The sequence below is a fragment of the Rattus norvegicus genome, chromosome X (genome assembly GCF_021556685.1).
Source record: "Rattus norvegicus strain SHRSP/BbbUtx chromosome X, alternate assembly SHRSP_T2T, whole genome shotgun sequence".
NCBI classification, from domain to species: domain Eukaryota; kingdom Metazoa; phylum Chordata; class Mammalia; order Rodentia; family Muridae; genus Rattus; species Rattus norvegicus.
Genome location: NC_141554.1, coordinates 58,763,115 through 58,779,665, shown reverse-complemented (window position 1 = coordinate 58,779,665; position 16,551 = coordinate 58,763,115). Strand labels below are relative to the sequence as shown.

At 42.1% G+C, this 16,551-nt stretch overlaps 1 protein-coding gene across 1 annotated transcript; it reads left to right on the top strand.

Annotated features, from left to right (window-relative positions):
- Positions 1-8,344: 8,344 nt before the first annotated feature.
- Mageb1 (MAGE family member B1) lies at positions 8,345-14,419 on the top strand. The gene is made up of 2 exons (NM_001408847.1): positions 8,345-8,432; positions 12,998-14,419. The coding sequence occupies exon 2, from the start codon at positions 13,058-13,060 to the stop codon at positions 14,078-14,080; it is 1,023 nt and encodes a 340-aa protein (NP_001395776.1). The 5' UTR covers positions 8,345-8,432; positions 12,998-13,057; the 3' UTR covers positions 14,081-14,419.
- The last annotated feature ends 2,132 nt before the right edge of the window (positions 14,420-16,551 follow it).

Genomic DNA, 16,551 nt, shown 5'->3' with positions numbered 1-16,551 from the left:
ACAACATACTCAAACTTATGGGACACAATGAAAGCTGTGCTAAGAGGAAAACTCATAGCGCTGAGTGCCTGCAGAAAGAAACAGGAAAGAGCATATGTCAGCAGCTTGACAGCACACCTAAAAGCTCTAGAACAAAAAGAAGCAAATACACCCAGGAGGAGTAGAAGGCAGGAAATAATCAAACTCAGAGCTGAAATCAACCAAGTAGAAACAAAAAGGACCATAGAAAGAATCAACAGAACCAAAAGTTGGTTCTTTGAGAAAATCAACAAGATAGATAAACCCTTAGCCAGACTAACGAGAGGACACAGAGAGTGTGTCCAAATTAACAAAATCAGAAATGAAAAGGGAGACATAACTACAGATTCGGAGGAAATTCAAAAAATCATCAGATCTTACTATAAAAACCTATATTCAACAAAATTTGAAAATCTTCAGGAAATGGACAATTTCCTAGACAGATACCAGGTATCGAAGTTAAATCAGGAACAGATAAACCAGTTAAACAACCCCATAACTCCTAAGGAAATAGAAGCAGTCATTAAAGGTCTCCCAACCAAAAAGAGCCCAGGTCCAGACGGGTTTAGTGCAGAATTCTATCAAACCTTCATAGAAGACCTCATACCAATATTATCCAAACTATTCCACAAAATTGAAACAGATGGAGCCCTACCGAATTCCTTCTACGAAGCCACAATTACTCTTATACCTAAACCACACAAAGACACAACAAAGAAAGAGAACTTCAGACCAATTTCCCTTATGAATATCGACGCAAAAATACTCAATAAAATTCTGGCAAACCGAATTCAAGAGCACATCAAAACAATCATCCACCATGATCAAGTAGGCTTCATCCCAGGCATGCAGGGATGGTTTAATATACGGAAAACCATCAACGTGATCCATTATATAAACAAACTGAAAGAACAGAACCACATGATCATTTCATTAGATGCTGAGAAAGCATTTGACAAAATTCAACACCCCTTCATGATAAAAGTCCTGGAAAGAATAGGAATTCAAGGCCCATACCTAAACATAGTAAAAGCCATATACAGCAAACCAGTTGCTAACATTAAACTAAATGGAGAGAAACTTGAAGCAATCCCACTAAAATCAGGGACTAGACAAGGCTGCCCACTCTCTCCCTACTTATTCAATATAGTTCTTGAAGTTCTAGCCAGAGCAATCAGACAACAAAAGGAGATCAAAGGGATACAGATCGGAAAAGAAGAGGTCAAAATATCACTATTTGCAGATGACATGATAGTATATTTAAGTGATCCCAAAAGTTCCACCAGAGAACTACTAAAGCTGATAAACAACTTCAGCAAAGTGGCTGGGTATAAAATTAACTCAAATAAATCAGTTGCCTTCCTCTATACAAAAGAGAAACAAGCCGAGAAAGAAATTAGGGAAACGACACCCTTCATAATAGACCCAAATAATATAAAGTACCTCGGTGTGACTTTAACCAAGCAAGTAAAAGATCTGTACAATAAGAACTTCAAGACACTGAGGAAAGAAATTGAAGAAGACCTCAGAAGATGGAAAGATCTCCCATGCTCATGGATTGGCAGGATTAATATGGTAAAAATGGCCATTTTACCAAAAGCAATCTACAGATTCAATGCAATCCCCATCAAAATACCAATCCAATTCTTCAAAGAGTTAGACAGAACAATTTGCAAATTCATCTGGAATAACAAAAAACCCAGGATAGCTAAAGCTATCCTCAACAATAAAAGGACTTCAGGGGGAATCACTATCCCTGAACTCAAGCAGTATTACAGAGCAATAGTGATAAAAACTGCATGGTATTGGTACAGAGACAGACAGATAGACCAATGGAATAGAATTGAAGACCCAGAAATGAACCCACACACCTATGGTCACTTGATTTTTGACAAAGGAGCCAAAACCATCCAATGGAAAAAAGATAGTATTTTCAGCAAATGGTGCTGGTTCAACTGGAGGGCAACATGTAGAAGAATGCAGATCGATCCATCCTTATCACCCTGTACAAAGCTTAAGTCCAAGTGGATCAAGGACCTCCACATCAAACCAGACACACTCAAACTAATAGAAGAAAAACTAGGGAAGCATCTGGAACACATGGGCACTGGAAAAAATTTCCTGAACAAAACACCAATGGCTTATGCTCTAAGATCAAGAATCGACAAATGGAATCTCATAAAACTGCAAAGCTTCTGTAAGGCAAAGGACACTGTGGTTAGGACAAAACGGCAACCAACAGATTGGGAAAAGATCTTTACCAATCCTACAACAGATAGAGGCCTTATTTCCAAAATATACAAAGAACTCAAGAAGTTAGACCGCAGGGAAACAAATAACCCTATTAAAAAATGGGGTTCAGAGCTAAACAAAGAATTCACAGCTGAGGAATGCCGAATGGCTGAGAAACACCTAAAGAAATGTTCAACATCTTTAGTCATAAGGGAAATGCAAATCAAAACAACCCTGAGATTTCACCTCACACCAGTGAGAATGGCTAAGATCAAAAACTCAGGTGACAGCAGATGCTGGCGAGGATGTGGAGAAAGAGGAACACTCCTCCATTGTTGGTGGGATTGCAGACTGGTAAAACCATTCTGGAAATCAGTCTGGAGGTTCCTCAGAAAATTGGACATTGAACTGCCTGAGGATCCAGCCATACCTCTCTTGGGCATATACCCAAAAGATGCCTCAACATATAAAAGAGACACGTGCTCCACTATGTTCATCGCAGCCTTATTTATAATAGCCAGAAGCTGGAAAGAACCCAGATGCCCTTCAACAGAGGAATGGATACAGAAAATGTGGTACATCTACACAATGGAATATTACTCAGCTATCAAAAACAACGAGTTTATGAAATTCGTAGGCAAATGGTTGGAACTGGAAAATATCATCCTGAGTGAGCTAACCCAATCACAGAAAGACATACATGGTATGCACTCATTGATAAGTGGCTATTAGCCCAAATGCTTGAATTACCCTAGATCCCTAGAACAAACGAAACTCAAGACGGATGATCAAAATGTGAATGCTTCACTCCTTCTTTAAATGAGGAAAAAGAATACCCTTGGCAGGGAAGGGAGAGGCAAAGATTGAAACAGAGACTGAAGGAACACCCATTCAGAGCCTGCCCCACATGTGGCCCATACATATACAGCCACCCAATTAGACAAGATGGATGAAGCAAAGAAGTGCAGACCGACAGGAGCCGGATGTAGATCGCTCCTGAGAGACACAGCCAGAATACAGCAAATATAGAGGCGAATGCCAGCAGCAAACCACTGAACTGAGAATAGGTCCCCTATTGAAGGAATCAGAGAAAGAACTGGAAGAGCTTGAAGGGGCTCGAGACCCCAAAAGTACAACAATGCCAAGCAACCAGAGCTTCCAGGGACTAAGCCACTACCTAAAGACTATACATGGACTGACCCTGGACTCTGACCCCATAGGTAGCAATGAATATCCTAGTAAGAGCACCAGTGGAAGGGGAAGCCCTGGGTCCTGCTAAGACTGAACCCACAGTGAACTAGTCTATGGGGGGAGGGCGGCAATGGGGGGAGGGTTGGGAGGGGAACACCCATAAGGAAGGGGAGGGGGGAGGGGGATGTTTGCCCGGAAACCGGGAAAGGGAATAACACTCGAAATGTATATAAGAAATACTCAAGTTAATAAAAAAAAAAAAAAAGAATCAAAAAAAAAAAAAAAAGTAGGAGTGAAGCATCTGCACTAAAAGCAATCTACAGATTCAATGCAATCCCCAATAAAATTCCAACTCAATTCTTCATAGTTAGAAAGAGCAATTTTCAAATTCATTTAGAATAGCAAAAATCCCAGGATAGCAAAAACTATACTCAACAATAAAAGAACTTCTGGAGGGAATCACCATTCCTGACTTCAAGCAGTATTACAGAGCAATAGTGATTAAAAACTGTATGGTATTAATACAGAGACAGGCAGATAGACCAGTGGAACAGAATTGAAGACCCAGAAATGAAGCCACACACCTACGGTCACTTGATTTTTGGCAAAGGAGCTAAAACCATCCAATGAAAGAAAGATAGCATTTTCAACAAATGGTACTGGTTCAACTGGATGTCAGCATGTAGAAGAATGCAGATCGATCCATGCTTATCACCCTGTACAAAGCTTAAGTCCAAGTGGATCAAGGACTTCCAAAGCACACAGATTTTTTTAAAGAACAAAATTATGCTATTTTCACAAAAATGGATGGATCTAGAGACCATCATGTTAAGCAAAATAAGACAGACTTTTGAGGAAAATACTGAAATTTTTCTTGCAGATAGGGCATCTAGTTGTGACTCTGTGTGTGTTTGTGTGTGTGTGTGTGTGAGAGAGAGAGAGAGAGAGAGAGAGAGAGAGAGAGAGAGAAGAGAGAGAGAGAGAGAGAGAGAGAGAGAGAGAGAGAGAAAGAGAGAAAATATAAAGGGGAGGATCTAGAAATAGGAGAAAATTTGTGAAGAGGAAGGACATCCGCAAGAGGGGAAGAAGAAAGGTTAAATCAAGCACAATGTAATCACATTTGAATATGGCACAATGAAGCCCGTAATTTTATGTGATAATATACACTATTAAAATAAAACTTTTTAAATGTTAAATAAATAATAACGTAGCAATGGTAATGAAGAGTATTGCTGAAGTCTTACAATGATTCGGCACTGAGCTGAGAAATTTCTGTACACTGCCCATTTAACACTCAGAATTTCCAGTGATAAGGAGTCAGAGCAGAACATTATGAACAAGCTCCTTGGTCTCCCCAGGTTGCCTGAGGAAGTGTTTGCAGAAGTAGGAAGCAGAACAACAATTCCTCCAATCCAAGTCCATATACCTTAATCATGAGATTAATTGAAAACATTTTCTAACATGAATAACCTTATCAGCACAAATTATCTGCAGAAAAATTGCACGTCAGGAGCCCACTTGTGTATGAATACCTATGTATAAGTAAAACGGTGAGATTGAGCATCCACATGTAAATAAACATATTCAACATTCAAAATATTAGTGGACTTATGCATTACTTAGCTATTTAGTAAACCTACTCAGTCAATATAAAATAACTATTGAGGTCCATAAAATTCCAGAAAACAGTTTGTATAAAGCATATTGATTTAGAGCCCAGCTCTACTCTAAAAGGTATACATCTGCTTATTATACTACTAGATAAGGCTTAGAGAGGGGGGAGAGGGAGAAAGGGGGCCAATGAGATGAGGAAGTCGTCTAGCCCAGGGCTGGGGGAAATAGAATAGGGATCTCTGGCCTTGCTCAGCAGTGAGTGCCCTTAGCTTGGTGGTAGTTGTAGGTGGAAGCACAGAAAGGGCTTCTGCGGGAGAATTAAGCTGCAGCTGGATAGTCAAATGCCTGCTCCATGGCTCCCCACTCTGTAGCTGGATGAAAGAGACTGTTCATGGTTCTAAACTCGTTATTGACTGTTCATTGTAGAAAATGATACCATCATGCTTGGCATACCATACCAACTTCTCAGAGTGGATCCAAGATTAAATACCTTTTTCAGGGAGGAATGTCTGGGAAGGGAATCTTATTGGCTGAACCCTCAGGGTGCCTCATTAGCATGGAGAACTCTTTTCTGGGCCTTTGTGACCACAGATCACGTTTCCTTTTTTCCCCTCATCTTTATTAAATTGGGTATTTCTTACATTTCAAATTTTATTCCCTTTCCCAGTTTCCAGGCCAACATCCCCCTAACCCCTCCCTCTCCCCTTCTATATGGGTGTTCCCCTCCCCATCCTTCCCTCATTACCGCCCTCCCCCCAACAGTCTAGTTCACTGGGGGTTCAGTCTTAGCAGGACCCAGGGCTTCCCCTTCCACTGGTGCTCTTACTAGGATATTCATTGCTACCTATGAGGTCAGAGTCCAGGGTCAGTCCATGTATAGTCTTTAGGTAGTGGCTTAGTCCCTGGAAGCTCTGGTTGGTTGGCATTGTTGTACATATGGGGTCTCAAGCCCCTTCAAGCTCTTTCTGTCCTTTCTCTGATTCCTTCAACGGGGTCCCGTTCTCAGTTCAGTGGTTTAATGATGGGCATTCGCCTATGCATTTCCCGTATTCTGGCTGCAGATCACGTTTCCTTATGTGGGAAATGTGACATATGTTTCAAGCCAGGAAGTTGGCATGGAGCAGGGAGGTGTCTACTGTCTCAGGTATGAGTTTCCAGGGTCACAATAGAGGAAATGCCTATAAAAGATCTGGCTGTAAGGCATTTTTTATTGGACTTTTAATTTACATTTTAAATGTTATACCCTTTCCTGGTTTCCTGTCCGTAAACCCCCTATCTCATCCCCTCTCCCCCTTCTTCTAGGAGTGTGTTTCCCTACCCACCTACCCCTTCCCACCTCTCCACCCTGACGTTCCCCTACACTGGAGCTTCCAGCCTTGACAGGACCAAAGGCTTTTCGGTACCCAGCAATGCCATCCTCTGCTACATATGCAGCTAGAGCCATGGGTCTGTCTATGTGTAGTCTTTGGATGGTGGTTTAGTCCCTGGGGGCTCTGGTTGGTTGATATTGTTGTTCATATGGGGTTGCAAACCCCTTCAGCTCTTTCAGTCCTTTCTCTAAGTCCTCCATTAGAGTCCCTGTGTTCAGTCTGATGGTTGGCTGCAAGCATCCGCCTCTGTATTTTTCAGGCTCTGGCCGAGCCTTTCAGGGGACAGCTATATCAGGCTCCTGTCAGCAGGCACTTCATGGCATCAGAAATATTGTCTAGGTTTGGTGGCTGTGTATGTATATAGGCTGGATCCCCAGGTGGGGCAGGCTCTGAATGGCCATTCCTTTGGTCTCTCCTCCAAACTTTGTCTCCATATCTCTCTCCTTTTATGAATATTTTGTTCCCCATTTTAAGAAGGACTGAAGCATCCACATTTTGGTGTTCTTTCTTCTTGAGATTCATATAATCTATGAATTTTTTCTTAGGTATTCCAAGCTTTTGGGCTAGTATCCACTTATCAGTGAGTGCATACCCTGTGTGTTTTTCTGTGATTGGTTACCTCACTCAGGATGACATATTCTAGGTCCATCATTTGCCTACGAATTTCATGACGTCATTGTTTTTGATAGCTGAGTAATATTCCACTGTGTAGATGTACCATATTTTTTGTATCCATTCCTTTGTTGAGGGACATCTGGGTTCTTTCCAGCTTCTGGCTATTATAAATAAGGCTGCTATGAACATAGTGGAGCATGTGTCCTTGTTATATGTTGGGGCATCTTTTGGGTATATGCCCAGGAGTGGTATAGCTGGATCCTCAGGTAGTGCAATGTCCAATTTTCTGAGGAACCTGGGACAGGGCCCTTAGCCCATTGTAGATGGTGGCATCCCTGGGCTGGTGGTTCTGGCTTCTATAAGAAAGGAAGCTGAATAAGCCATGAGGAGACTCTGATAAGCTAAATAACAAGGAGGGCTGAAAGGAGGATGCTTGAATCTTACTCACAAGGGGAAATAAAATAGAAATAGGAATAAATAGGAAGTAGATGGACAGAAAGCCTTGGGTTAGAGAGAGGGTGGGGAGGGGAGGGAAGTGTGGATCAGATATATGGAGAGCAGGGGCAGAGGGTAAGGCTGGAAAAGAGAAATGAAATCAGCAGGGAGGGGGTATTTCTGGGATAAGCTGGAGATCTGGGATATGGGAGGCTCTTCCGAGGATATTGGGGTGACCCTAGTTGAGACTCCTGGCAGTGAGAATATGGAACCTGGAGTGGTCACCTCCTGTATTTAGGAAGGACTTCCAGTGGTGGGAGGGAGACATCAACCCACCCACAAAACCTGCACCCAAAAATTTACACTGCCTTCAAAATGTGCGGGGATAAAGATGGAGCAGCAATTGAGGAAAGATATAACTAGTAACTGGCTCAACCTGAGACCTACCCCATCAAGACCTTATTACCCTCATTTTGCCCTGCAGAATCTAGAAGGGCAGAAAACTGTGTGAAAGTTGAGGGTTAAATCCCAAGGTGTCTAGGGAGTGCGTCCGTGTGCCTGGGGGGGGGGCATGTAGGGGTGTGGTATACAAAAATGTGGAGATGGTGGGGTGTAAGAGACCTCTACCACGACAGGATAGGTAGGGTATGTGCTACTGTCAGTCTTCAGAGGCAGGGAGTTCTGTGTGCAGTGGACTGAGGACAGTGTCGCAATTGTGTAGGCTCTGAAGATTTACGTGTGTACAGTGAGCCATTTAGGACTTTTCACTGTCTTGGGCCCACAGCAGAGACGGCCCATCCTGGCCCTGCTGTCAATCTTAAGAGCCTGCCCTCCCCCGGATGTAGTTTATTTCTTCCTGTGGAAATAGGAGTCTGCATTAGTAACCTCGGCACAGACGACCACTCTGTACCCGTAGATCGGCCGCAGAATACTTCTAAGAGAGGTCTGCAGTCCAAGGTAAGAACCCTGAGTAGATAATAAGAATGTACTGTAAAGCCGGAAGAAAGTAGGCCTAACTTAACAGAAGGCAGAGTCTTAACACAAGTCTAAAGCAGGCTTTGAAGGAGGGAGCATCTAAATGTGTATCCACACTGAACCGCCTAGCATGCCTGAGGAAAGTCAGGGATCCAACTTCATTCCTAAGGAAGCAGAGTTAGAGAAACAGAAATTCAATAAAAGTATGTTCTAGCAAACAACAACCAAAAAAGGCCTCTGTTGGTCAGCTGTTAGCTGTTCCCAGCATATGACAAGAGACAGAGCTAGAGACGCTGCCTCAAAATCTCGCGAGATTTTGCCGTCTTTAAAAAGAAAAAACCAGTATGCATACTGATGGGGCTTGGGGAGGGCTACCTTGGAATATCTTGAGGTTTAGATGCCACCCTAAATAAAGAAGCAAGTACAGTATGCGTGGGTGATGGTAGGGTCCTTTCCCTGCCTCAGAATAGCGTGAGGTTTGGGTACCACCTTACAAAGGGACCAGCACAGTATGCCCATGGGGCAGGGAGGGGGTGAACGGTGGTGCCACTGCCTCAGATATCGCGAGGTTTGGTCTCGAGGTTTGGGTGACATTTTAGAGGGAAAGGAGGATCCCAAAGTACGCACCCGTGTGTTTGTTGGGGGGCGGTATTGCCTCAGAATATGGCAAGATTTGGGTGCCATCTGTCTTTAGAAAAGGACTAGAACAGTATGTTCAGAGGAGGGAGGGATGAAGGGTGGTGTCGCTGCCTCAGAATATTGAAAGTTTGAGCCTCATGAGGTTTGGGTGATCTTTTTGGAGGATGAAGGAAAGGGACACCCCAGTATGCGTAGAGTTGGGGTGGGGAGTACTTCCTCAGAATCTCGCGAGGTTTGGATTCAGTCTTTAAAAGGGATCAACGCAGTGTGTGTGAGTGGGCAGTCCAGTCTGTGCCTTAGAATCTCGCGAGATTTGGATGCCCTCTTAAAAGGAGGTGGGGAGTGAAGGTGAAGAGTGCTGTCTCTGTCTCTGGAGATCAGTAGGTTTAGTCTCGCGAGATTTGTGTGCTATTTTAGTGGGGGAAAAGGAACCTGGCAGTCTGCGCATAGGTTGGGAGAGGCGCTTCCACAGAATCTCGCGAGGTTTGGATGCTTTCTTAAAGGGAACAGCAGAGTTACTTGAGTGGGCGGTCCTTGCCTCAGAATCTCGCGAGGTTTGAGTGCCCTCTTACCAAAAAAATAAATAAATAAAAGTTTAAAAAAGGACCAACACAGTACGCGTGACTGGGCAATTTCTGCCTCAGAATACCGCGAGGTTTGGGTACCCTCTCCCTCAAGAAAATACAGTGCCTGCCACGGAATATCGCAAGGTTTGGGTGTCCTAATTTTTTTTTTAAAAGGACCAATACAATATGTGTGAGTGGGCAGTCTTTTCCACAGACTATGGCGAGGTTTGAATGCCCTATATTAAAAAAAAAAAAACAGCACACATGAGATTTGGCTGCCGCCATCTTGGTAAAAAAAAAAAAAAGAAAAAAAAGAAAACGGGCCAGCATAGTATGTGTGACTAGACAGAATATCTCCAGGTTTGGGTACACTATTTTTAAAAAAGAAAGTGCAGTAAGTGTAAATGGGCGGAGCCTGCCACAGAATATCATTAGGTTTTTGTGTCCTTATTTTTTTTAAAAGGACCAATACAATATGTGTAAATATGTGTAGGGGGTGGTCCTTGCCACAGAATATTGAGAGGTTTGGGAGTCCTCTTTAAAAAAAAAAAAAAAAAAAAAAAAGGACCAACACAGTGTGTATGAGTGGGCAGTCCCTGCCTCAGAATATTGCAAGGTTTGGGTCCCCTCTTTATTTATTTTTTTTTAAGATTTATTTATTTTATGTATACGAGTACACTGTAGCTTTCTTCAGACACACCAGATCCCATTACAGATGGTTGTGAGCCACCATGTGGTTGCTGGGATTTGAACTCAGGACCTCTGGAAGAGCAGTCACTGCTCTTAACCGCTGAGCCATCTCTCCAGCCCCTGGGTCCCCTCTTTAAAATAAAAGATCAGTACAGTATGCACACAAGTAGGGAGGGGATGCTTCAGTATATGGATGCCTGCTTTAAAATGAAATAAACATGTGCCCATTGCAGTATCTACAACTACAATAATTATTATTGTAGTAGCAGTAGTAGTAGGTAGTAATAATATTAATATTATTATCAGTAATATTAATATCAGTAAAAATAAAGTGTGCAGAGACTAGAAACTTAGAGGTTCCTTAGCATTTCTGAAGGCTTGGGTTGAATTCCCAGGGTTGTAAAATCACAGATTATTTAATATAAGCAAACACAAGAAAGAGTTAAAGCCTCTCTCTAAACCTGTCATGTACTGTTAGAAATCAGAGGATAGTGGGAAATTGACCAGGAGGAGGGAAAGGAAGTGAGGAAATAGAGCAGTGGGTTAGGGGAGTGGAGGAGCTTGTGATTAATGTACAAGGTTCCATGTGTGCTACTTGACAACAGTTCCCACAACTTAGTAAATGAATGCAGACAACGAATGTTTGAGTGGGATGCTAATGTCCTGATTGAATGCAAACTGAAACCTAGCTCATAGCATGGACATTTAAAGTGCTCGTGAATGAGGAGCTGGTGATGTGAGAGCCATGTCTGCTCCTCTGAGAGTGCTCTCTGAGAAGGGACAGCCTAAGCCCAGTACAGGCCCACCATACCCTTGGTCTGCAGTTGCTAATTTCTGTGACGATAGATGAACATGTGGGATCACTTCCAGAAATAATGAGGTCACTTAAAGCCCAGGCCCTGTAGTAGGACCGGGACGTGTAGGCCTGACAAGCTAGTCACTGTTCCCAGGGCCTTTTCAACCCATTAGACAAAAGATTACTGTTGGGACTTTCAGCATCTCCCTCACATCTTTGTGTATTTGTGTGTATTTGTTTTCTGCCAGTGTGCATGCTTGTGGAAAGCAGAGGCCAGACAGGTGATTATCTGAGTTAGAGCTTTAAGGAGGTGAGCCTGACTTGTAGGTCCCATGGAGCTGCTCATCTCTACCACCCCAGCACTGAGATTGGGAGTCTATATGCCAGTGATTCCTGTTTCTTCTGTCTTTTTCTATTTTTTTGTTACAATTTTTTTTGTATGTAGGTCTGGCTGCCCTGGAACTCTCAATGTAAACCACTATGTCCTTGAACATACAACGATCTGCTTGTCTTGGCCTCCTCAGTGCTGTGGTTGTTTTTACTTTCGATTCTTTTTATTTCATTTATATGCATTGTATTTATATCATTTCCCCCTTCTCCCTCCTACTCCTCTTATGTCTCCCCTACTCCCTCTCAAATTCATGGTCTATTTTCTTTAATTATTACTGTTACATGTATAACAATATATATACATACGTATATTTTATATACTCTTATATGTGTAACAATATAATAATATTGTTATAAGTAAAAATACACATATTTATTATATAAATACAAATTTATATTTATTATAAAACAAGTATAGCCTGTTGAATCCCATTAGTGTTGCTTCTACGTATGTAATTTTAGGACTGACATCTTGGTATCAGAAAACCAATTAAAGTATCATACCTGCAGAAGGCTGATTCTCCCTCTTAATGGCCATTGTCTCTAGTGCTTCCCCTGAGGTAGGGTTTTGTGAGGTTTTCCCCATCCATGTTAGCATGTAAATTGGTGGTGTGTCACCTTTCAAGTCTTGTTTAAGCTGCCATGGTAATTGCATGGATACAGGTTCTTCATATATATGACATAATCTTCATGTATAGTCTTCATATATAGAAGCCTTCATATATAGAAGACATAATCTCAGTACTCAAAATATTGGTACTCTGACTCTTATAATCTTTTTTTTTTTGCTGTCTTCTACAGTGTATACCCTGAGTAGGGGTTGTATTGTAGATTTATCAATTGCCACAATTGAAATTGGTCAATTTTCTTCTGTAATTTTAGAAATTGTGGCAATTTGTAATAGTGTCTGTCTGCTTCAAAAAGACATTTCTTTGATGGAGGAATAAGAACTACGCTTATCTGCAGGTATATGGATGCAGATTTAGCATAAAATTAGGTATTATACTGGGTTAAGACTGTGTCTATAGGGGTTGGGGATTTAGCTCAGTGGTAGAGCGCTTGCCTAGGAAGCGCAAGGCCCTGGGTTCAGTCCCCAGCTCCGAAAAAAAAGAACCAAAAAAAAAAAAAAAAAAGACTGTGTCTATAGTAGATTCTCCTCTAAGGTCCTTGCCCTCACCAGCCACGGGTAGTTGAATAGACTTATATACCAAGTATGAATTTTTTACTACAGACAGATTCTTAAGGCCAGTTACACAGGTGTTGGCTTCTGTCAAAATATCAGTGCCACTGTTGTACTTTTGAGATCATTTACAACAGCAGTGTTTGGAAGGTGACCAGAATACAGTGAGTTCTTAGAACACTGTTGCCATCATAATCTGGGAGAAAGAGGGGGATAAGAACTGCTGAAAGCCAGAATGTTCTCAGCATACTCAAAATACTCATAGTACATTATTTTCCTGATTCAGGTATCTCAGTTGCCTGCTGTCTACCCAGATTCTTGCCTGTTGTCCCTGACTACAGCCATCATGCCCAGAGGACAAAAGAGTAAGGCTCGTGCTCGTGAAAAACGTCGCCAAGTCCAGGAAGAGGCCCAGGGCCTCAAAGATGCTCAAGCAAATGCCTTGAAGAAAGGAGAGTCAGCTGCCTGCCTTGATCAAGCTTCAGGAGATGCTGTTGCAAGCACCTCTACTGCTGGCTTCCCACAGCCGTCTCAAAGCTTAGCACCAAGCAACACTGGCAGCAAAGGCATGGCCTGCAGAAAGTCTGACCAGAGCCGAGGGGATGAAAATAGGAGTTTTTCCAGGGCCCCACTTGCCACTGGAAGCACACAGATGGATCTGATGACCAGGAAGACAGGAATGTTGATGGAGTACATGCTATGCAAGTACAAAGTGAAGCAGCCCATGAGGAAGGGAGAAATGCTCAAAGTTATCAACAGACGGTTCAAAGATCACTTCCCTGAGATCCTCAAGAAAGCCTCCTATCGATTGGATGTGGTGTTTGGCCTTGAGTTGAAAGAAATCCAGCCCCATGGCCAAGCCTATGAGCTTGTCAGTAAGCTAGAATTCCAGGATGATGGAAGTGGGAGCAGTGAGCTGGGTCTTCCTACTAGGGGCATTCTGATCCCCCTCCTAAGTGTGATCTACTTAAACAACTACTGTGCCCCAGAGAAGGAGGTCTGGCACTTCCTGAATATGTTAGGAGTCTATGATGGGATCTCACACCTCATCTTTGGAGATATCAGGAAGCTCATCACTGAAGATTTAGTTCGAGAACAATACCTACAATACTCTCAGGTTCCTAACAGTGATCCTCCATCCTATGAGTTCCTGTGGGGCCCAAGAGCCTATGCTGAAACCAGCCTCGTAAAAGTGATGGACTTCTTAGCAAAGGTCAGTGAAACCATGCCTGGTGTTTATTCATCTCATTATGAACAGACTTTGATTGAAGAGGAAGAGAAAGCCCAAGCTGAAGCTGCAGCCAAGGCTGGCACTAAAGGCAAAGTCAAGGGACATTCTAAGTCCAAGTTAAGCAATCCTACTCACTAGTGAGATAAGGGGTAGCCTCCACTATGTGACTGAAGAGGGTCTGTTCATCATTTTGCATGTTATATACAAGTAAATTGTTGGTAACTTTTGGAATTCTTTGAGAAAAATGCTAACTTGAAAGTCTAATGTATACAGATAAGTTTTGTAGACCGAGCCTTCACTGCTGTTTACCAAGTTGAGTGCTCAAAATGTTTGGATTGATTTGAAATAGAGTTTATATAATAGGAAATGTTCTAAGTATTTGATGACATTCAGTAAGATAATATGAATTAGATTAAGAAAATGCTAGGAAATATGAAAGATATTCTAAGCATATTAAGTTTTCAATAAATGTTTTCATTAAGTCCTTGTCTTTTCAATGATGTCAAGATGTATCCTTGCTTTTGCTTATGACATTAAGGTATGTATGAAAAATTAAATCACAGAGAAGAAGTTACCTTTTTAAAGGTTCATGCTTACCCAAGCTCAATCTTAATACCTGCTCTAGAGGAATTGTCACCCTTTTTACTGGAAATATGTAGTAAAAGAGCAGGAGGTATGACATATGCAGTGCTAGACTCTAAGAAACTCTCATTATTGCAGAGAGTACAATAAGGTCTCTACTTCCTTAAGAAATAATAAATGGGTGATGTTTTGTTCAACAAAAATTATTTTTTCTGTATGCATTGCTAATTATCTTCAGGGAAGGTCTTATTTTTTTCTTTTTGTTCCTGACCCGAAATATAGCAATTTCTGTAGAATTTTCAGGTAAAAAATAGAGGAAAACATGGATAGTAAAGAACCAGGTTAAAGTGTACACAAATAATACTTTCTGAAAAGTCAGTGTGAGAGAGATAACAACACACATGTATCCCTATTATTATAAGAAAGAAATTATCAAAATCACTTCTCAGTGGACAGAAGAGGCTTACAAATCTAAATGATCCTATGTTTAGTGAAGTTTCCACATAAGGAAAAAGAGTTGAGGTTAGACATGTGCTTTACAGATAAATTACTTCATTCCTCTTATGCTGAGGCACACTGTGACTCTCATTTCATTTTTAGTAGCTTAATGTGTCTTAGTAGTTAACACTGCCTCCTGTGTGATCTCTTCTGCCCTCAGCAAGCACCTAGACACACAAGAGACACACACATATGCCCTCACAAATTCTAAGGGGTATCACGGCCCCAGGAGCAACAGTCTCATGTCAGATGACAAAGGATTGCTGGTGGTCTCTGATAGGAATAAGCTAATAAACCCCAATAGCAGCATGCAAAATCCGAGTTAAACAGAACGTTTGAAAACCCATATTCTGGACCTAAAGGTAAACAGAGAAGGAAGGTCATCTTACAAAATCTCAGCGCCATATCTCTGGGAGGCCATGAAAAATGGCAGGTTGAAGTTACTCCTTTGTGTAGTCATTTGTAGCTGTTTGTGAAATGATCCTTGGCAGGAAGATCTGGGATTGATAGGGATGGTTTCAACTGAACAGAAGGTGTATGTGTATAATACTTCCTAACAGGAGTCAACATGATCCCAAGTGCAAATGAGGGAATGAGACGGAAAAACAGAAAGAATGGCGAGAGACATGGTAACACAGTGAATCATGTTCACTTCCTCACAAGGCCTTCTAGAACAGTGAAATGTGTGAAATGCTGTCTCAGCTCAGCAGAGGCTAGGTTTCTAGCTTATAATAGGAACCTGGGAACTCCTACACACATATTTCTTTGGCTTCCATTCACCTTGGGAGCACTTGGATAGTTGAGGACAGTAAAGCAAATTGCACTTCTCCCTAGGGAGTATCTGAGATTTGAGACTGTTGGCAAGAGACCATAGGTCTTACATGAAATCAAAGTATAGCTGAATTTCATTAGGAATTGTTTCATAGAACTTTTTTCCCAGTCATGTTTGTTTCATCCCTGTATCTCTGGGTCACCCAGTCTCTGGTTCCTGGCCACCCACTCAGTGAAGGGCATGGACTCATTATACAGGCCTCAGGTTAAACCACATACTGGTTGGCCACTTTGTAGGCAGGACAAATTGTAGGTCAAGGGTTTTATGGCTAGGTTAATCTCTAAGTTTATCTTTCTGTGACCTTATAGAGTAGCTTCTCACCACTGGCATGTCCAGTCATCATCGGATTGGCTTTCTCTGGCAGCATATGTGAGTAGGTGTAGAGACACACTGCCAGACATATGCAGAGAGAGAGGCTAAATTGGAGGTCTCCTTCCTTCTGAAATTGAAGAACCCCAAGGACTAAGGGAGGAACAATGGTAGGAGACAGAGGGGATGGAGGATTCTGGGAGCACATGGCCCACTGAATCAAGTAATCTCACATGAGCTCACAGAAAAGGAAGTGGCAAGCATGGGGCCTGTACTAGGTCCTCTGTATATTGTTATTTTAGATGTTAACTTGATGATTTTGTGGGACTCTGAACTTGTCCTTGGTGGAATCAGGGATGTCATGAGTCTCTGGTCCAGCAGGAAATGG

Bases quoted from the DNA above. Each gene is read 5' to 3' on its own strand.
- Mageb1 (NM_001408847.1), top strand. From the start codon at position 13,058: ATGCCCAGAGGACAAAAGAGTAAGGCTCGTGCTCGTGAAAAACGTCGC.